Raw genomic sequence first — 6,000 nt, 5'->3', positions numbered from 1 at the left:
CGTGTATACATGTGAGCATGTGTGGGTAAGTGTACAAGTGTGAGCTTGTGTGTAGGTGTGCACATGAGCATGTGCGTGCACATGGGGTTGTGTGTGCCAAGCTGTATCCCTGTGAGCGTGCTTGTGTATGTGAGTGTGCGTGTGCTGCACGCACACAAGCGTGTACGTGGGCGCAGGGGTGTGTGGCGGGGGTGGGGCGCAAACTCCAGCCTAACAAGCACTCTCGTCTTGGGAAACCTTTGCCACATCTGCCAAGGATGACGATGCCCAGCTCCGTGCTCCCACCTCACACGCCCAGCCGGTGCTCACGCCTCCTGCGAAGGCATCCAGCCTTCTCCTGCGATGCCTCCCTGACGGCGGGACCCCGGGGCAGCGGACGGGTGCTGTGAGGGACACACTCACTGCTCAGGCCTTGGTCTAGGTGCCCCGAGAGGAAGCCCCTAAACCCATCCCCCGGAGCTATGTGCCTCCTCCCTCCCCAGGGGCCGAGCCTCTCAGTCTCCTGCTGTGCCCCCCCCCCCACACTGGCATCGGGGCGGCTCTGCTCTGCCGACGGGGAGTAGTCTGAGGGCAGCTGCAGCTCCGCCCGTCCCCAGGGACGCTCGGCACAGGACAGCACTCTTTCTCTCAGGACAAGGGGCCCCTCCTCCCAGGGCCTGGGGCCTGACGGGGTGGGTCCCTGTCGCTGCTGACGGGCCTCTAACTCCCTCAGGGCCTCGAGACCGGCCTCCAGCCAGAGCTGGTGCCATGGCGGCCTTGCCCGGCCCAGGGGCTGCCGGCTCCGGCCCTGCCTGGCGGTCTGCAGCCGGAGCCTCGGTGACGCGAGGGTCACAGGCGAAGGGGGCTCAGCCCAGTGGGAGGCAGCGATGGGAGAGGCCGCCTGCCCGGGCCACGGCACAGGGGCCACGCCACATAGGCCGCTCCGAGGCCCGTGTGTCTGCACTGGCAGGGACTCTTCTCAGCAGCGTGAGGGAGAGCCAGGGGGGCTCCCGCGGGGCCTCCTTCCCAGGCCCCGTGGCAACTCCAACGCCTGCCCTCCCGGAGGCCGGGCCTTCACAGGGACAGAGGCTTCCAACTGGCAGCCTGGACCCTCCACCCTCTGGCGGCTGCGCTGCCAGTGAGTTGTGCCCACGGTGGGAGCCGGGGTGTCCTGGCCAGCGGAGGGGCAGGCACAGAGCCCACAGCACCGGCCCCCGCCTGGTCAACTGACGTGACTCCCTAAAGACCTCTGAGCCCCAGGCCCCCACGTGACCCTCAAGCTCTTCTCCGAGGACAAGACAGACTCTTGCCAACCACTTCTGGTCCGAGTCACGACGGGGCCGTCCAGGACCTAGCGCTTTAGGGGAAGTCACTCCATAGTGGGCTCGGCCACGCCCAGCCCCACCGTACCCAGGGATCACGGCCTCAGACAGAACCAGGTGCCCAGGCCTGCGGTTCCAAATGCCCGCTGCCCCCCCCCCCACGGACTGCTGAGGCTGGCTCAGAGCTACTGTCACTGGGCCAGGGTGCCAACCACAGAGAAACAGGGGCCGCTGCTCCCCGAGGCTCAGGCTGGAGTTGGGCACCCTTGACTCCCAGGATACTAAGAAGTCACAGCCAAGGGAGCAGTCAGTGCAGAGCAAGTGGGTGGACGGCCAGCCGCAGTGGGGACGAAGCAGGCGCCCGACAGGGCGGGGCTGCTTCAGCTCCACGGGGCGGGGGAGCACCGACTCTCGGGGGGGGCTTTGAAGAGTTTTCCTGGGGGTTAGAGCATCCCCTGGCCCTGGGTCCTGTCGAGGCACCAATGGGGGGCAGCGAGGCAGGGCCCCAGGGAAAGAAGCACGTGAACCCGCTCACCTGACCCGCCCGGCCCTGGGACCTAGAAACACGATCCGGCCCTGGGCGGTGCCCCCGACCCCCCAGCACGCTCCCGGCGCACGGGTCTCTATTTCAGTGCTGGCCGTGGCCTGGTGGCCAGTGTGCGGCCAGAGCACAACAGAGAACATCGGGGAGCCCCTCCCCAGATCACCTGGGGCTGCAAGAGCCCCCAAGGACCCCTCCCAGTAGCCTGTGGAACAGGCCCCTCCCCACGGGAGCCCCTCCCCTGCTGGCCCACAGCTCTCTGGCTGGCCACGCAGGAGGGAAGGCATCATGCCAGGCCTGCGGGACAGAGGGCCAAGCCCAGGCTCCCTCCCCACCGGGCCGCAAGGCCCCTGCCCCTGCCCCTCCCTGCCACCCTCACCCAGCCCTGCTCCTTGACCGCACGCCTCCTCCCTGCCGCCAGGGGTCTGTCCTCAGCCGTCAGCCCCGCTCACAGCCCAGCCGACAGTCCGCAGAGAGGGCGCAGCCGGCCTGGCTGCCCCTTGTTAGAAAATAACTTGTGCCAGACTTCGCTCGGCAAGACCACGGCGCCCCCGCCCGTGCCGCTCGGAGGAGAGTCCCGTCTGCAAACCTGGAAGGCCAAGAGTCAGGGAGAGGCCAGCGGGCGGCCTCACTTCCGCGGCCCGGCCCAGCCCACGTCGCCGAAAGGGCCCTCCCCGGTGGCAGAGCGCGGCGGGGGCCCGCACGGGGTGCAGAGGTCCGAGTCTGTGTCCGACTCGCCCTCCGCGATGTAGGGTCTGACTTTGGCGCACGGTGCGACGGCCGCGTAGCAGCTGTGGAGGCCGTCCAGGTTCTCCTTGGACTGGGAGATGCTGAAGCCGCTGAAAGAACGTTCCAGCTCCTCGTGGTCCACGGACGGGATGGAGATGGACGTGTCGCTGCCCCGCAGGGCGCCTTCGTGCCTCAGGGACTCCGTGCCGGCCCTGTTGCCACCGCTGTAGGCGGACAGCGAGCGCTCGTGGGCTGGCGGGGGCGGGATGCGCACCAGCGAGCCGTGGTCACCCACGGGGGAGGTGCCGTGGCCCTGGCGTGGGTGGCATTGCTGCTGCCACGAGGTGGAAGGCGGGCACTGGGCCGGGGGGCCGGCCAAGGGCGCCGAGAAGTTCTTCTGGCCCGTGGAGCTGGCGGAACGGATCAGCTTGATGATGCAGCCGTCCCTGTCCCCGTGCTCACGGCTGTCCTCGGGGCTGTGGTAGGGGGGCGCGGGCTCGGGCTCCTTGGCCCCAAAGTACGCCTCCGTCTCTGTCGGGGGGATGCCCATGCGCTGCATGTAGATGTTCACCAGGAAGTCCAGCTTCTTCTCCATGGACAAGACCTGGAAGAGGGGCTGCTGAACAAGACGCGGCGCTCCCAGGAGGCGGGGGGAACCGGCTGCCCCCGCACGGGCCTGGAAGCAAACGCACCAGGAGCTCTGCCCGACGCCCCCCCCACCAGCCTGTGTGGCCTCTGGGCCACCCTGCTGGCCACCGTGGGTCCACCCCTTGGAGCAAACCCTCCAGCGGGAAGGAAGGGCCGTGTCCTTCCCTGGCCCCCGGGGCTGGAGGACTCTCCTACCTGCTTCTCCACCTTCCCCAGCCGGCCCATCATGCTGGGGTCCTCGGGCAACTCGGCCTCGGCCGGGCCCTTGGTGCGGTCCTTGTCGGTGATCGCTGGGCCCCGCCCCACGATCTGGTCCACTCTGCCGGGAAGAGACCCCACCCCCCAGCACGAGTTCAGGAGGGTGCGCCAGGGCCCGTGGCCCCTCCTCCCGGGCCAGGCCGCGGCCCCCAGATCCAGGTTCTAGGCTGGGCCCAGAGCCGCTGGGGGGGCAGCAGGGTGCCGGGGCAGGTAGACGCGGGGCGCCTGGTCTTGCCCTGCTCTCCGAGCCTGAGGGGCTGCTCCGCGCCCGCTCTGTCCCAGCGGCCCGCACATCAGTGAGGAGTAAAGGGGTTCAGGCCGCCCACCCCCACCCCCGTGCCCTGCCCCCTCCCCTGAGCTTTACTCCTCCACAATGTGCCTCAGTCAGCCCGGAGGGGTCTGGGGAAGGCGGGGCTCCACGTCTGCGGCGGGGACAGAAGCAGATGATGAGGGGCCACAGCTCCATGCACACCGGACAGGGAGGGACACAGACCGACACAGGCAACCACCAACGCACTGCACGGGGGCAGACAGAGCCGCTGCCGACCGGAGAGTGTGCTTGCTGGGCGTGTGTGCACGCGCGTGTGGGATGGAGAGCACAGCTGAGCTCAACTCAAAGGAGGCCACGGGTCACGAACAGCAACAGGAGGCAGGAGGTTTCTATCGGGAGGAGGACGTCAGCATGGTCCCTGGCCGAACAGAACGGGCCACCGACGGGCTGGGAAGGGGCCGCCGCGGCGGCACGGCTGCCAGCTGGGAGCCCAGGCCCACAGGTATGCGGGGGTCCCTCGGAGACAAAGACCCAGGCTGTCCACCAGCCACTGGGTCGGCCACTCCACCCCGCCCGGCAAACAGCACCCCCGCCGGGCCGGGCCACGCGGTCGGGAGCCTCTCCTCAGGTCTCGGAGCACAGGCGGCCACGTGGGCCGGCCGGGGCCACCTCTCGGCTCCCTTCCTCGCCCACAGGCTGCTCTGCCTCTAAAGGGGGAGCGGGGCTCAGGGGCGACTGCTTTCTTTCTGTTGCATGAAGCGGAAGAGGGGTCCAGGCTTGCGTCAGCCACGATGCGGCCTCATGCTCTGTTTGAGCTCCATGCTTGACTCATGCACCAGGGACCGGGAAGGGCTGGGGGACAGCGGGGGGCCCTCGGGCTCCAAGCAGACGCCGGTGGAGGAGAGGAGGGAGGGGGTTTCCTGGTGTTTCCAAGCTCAGCGCCTTCACCCCTGCCACATGACGGGCCCCCTGGGAGCCCGGCCGATGCTGCCAGGGTTTGGGAGAGGGGCCTGAGGGGCCCGTGCCGGCCCTCCCCTCAGCCCTGGTAACCCCACGTGCCCACACCGTGCCTCCTGCCCCTTCTCTGTGCGGCCTCTGGCCGTGGTGGTCCAGGGGCCCCGGGGGTTCCGAGGGCTGCAGGGCCTTCCCAGCTCACGGCTGACACCCAACCCCCAACTCCCTGCACAAAGCCCAGGACGGGCTGGCGTGTCAAGGCGGGGGGATGTGGGCAGAGCAGGGGTCCAGCAAACACTGCCGGAGGCTGCCCTGGGTCAGGTCTGCTCCCCAGGAACTCCTCTCTCACAGAGGCACCACCAGGATGACGTGTCCAGTGTGCTGACACCCAGCACACGGGGAGGACGGACCACGCACAGCCGTCCCTCCAGTGGCCAGCTGCACCCACGTGCCAGCGTCCCTGCCGTCCGGGGTGCTCTGGGGCCCCTCTGCCCTGCGCTGCCGGCCAGCCAGGCACACGTGTCTTGGCCCTCCTCTCTGGCCCCGGGGGCTCTGCTGTCCCTCAGCTGACCGGCCCTGCCCGAGGGTGACAGGTCACGGCCATCCTCCGTCTCAGGGAGACAAGAAGCTCTGGTTTGAATCTGTCGCTAGAGCAGCCGCTTCTGTGAACTCTGCACCTAACTGTGCCCTCCCGCCCTCCCCTCCCCTCGTCGGCCCGACTGGCTTCCGTATTCTGTTCTGCCTGCTGGAAATGAAGCAGCGAGCTCTCGCACGTCCCCTTGGCGCCTGGCTCGGGGCTGGCTCGGCGGGGACTTTCCTACTAACTCCACCCTCGGGTTCCAAGGCAGGAGAAGCAACAACGGCCTCCTCAGATCCATGAAGCAGCCCAGGTCAGCCCCGCTGCGGGGAGGGTGCAGGGGGCTGGGGTCACAGCCGGCCGGGGGACCCCTGGCCAGGCAGACATCACCTGGGATGTCCATGGAAAGGAGCCCCCCATGGAAAGCTCCCCCAGGACCCTGACACAGCCCCCCCTGGGGCCCCCCACCCCCGATGCCCCGTCAGGATGTGGGCCAGGTGCTGCCGTCATGTGGCCTGGAGCGAAGGGGGCTGGCCGTCCCACAGACACGAGGCAGGGAGGGCTAGCATCCTGACCTAGGTGAGTACTGGGGTGACTCTCTCGGAGGGGCCGCGGGTCCTTTGCTGGGGTACTTCTTGTGCCGGGGAGTTGAAGGGGGTGGGGGGCCCACAATCATATCTATCCTGGCGAGAAAAGAGACACCACCAAATGCGTCGTGAAG

General features: G+C 68.5%; 1 protein-coding gene across 1 annotated transcript in view; it reads right to left on the bottom strand.

The window, feature by feature from the left end:
* Positions 1–2,243: 2,243 nt before the first annotated feature.
* KCNQ2 (potassium voltage-gated channel subfamily Q member 2) overlaps positions 2,244–6,000 on the bottom strand; it is a 49,008-nt gene continuing 45,251 nt past the window's right edge. The window contains exons 16-17 of the mRNA XM_039237078.1: positions 3,415–3,538; positions 2,244–3,175 (exon numbers count right to left, since the gene is read on the bottom strand). Of these exons, the coding sequence (XP_039093009.1) occupies positions 2,471–3,175; positions 3,415–3,538 (829 nt within the window). The 3' untranslated portion in view covers positions 2,244–2,470. The remainder of the gene's footprint in view (positions 3,176–3,414; positions 3,539–6,000) is intronic.

This window comes from Hyaena hyaena, unplaced genomic scaffold (assembly GCF_003009895.1).
Source record: "Hyaena hyaena isolate Hyena2069 unplaced genomic scaffold, ASM300989v1 scaffold_118, whole genome shotgun sequence".
Taxonomy (NCBI): Eukaryota; Metazoa; Chordata; class Mammalia; order Carnivora; family Hyaenidae; genus Hyaena; species Hyaena hyaena.
Note: the sequence above shows the minus strand (reverse complement) of the source record. Positions and strands in the feature narration are given on the sequence as shown.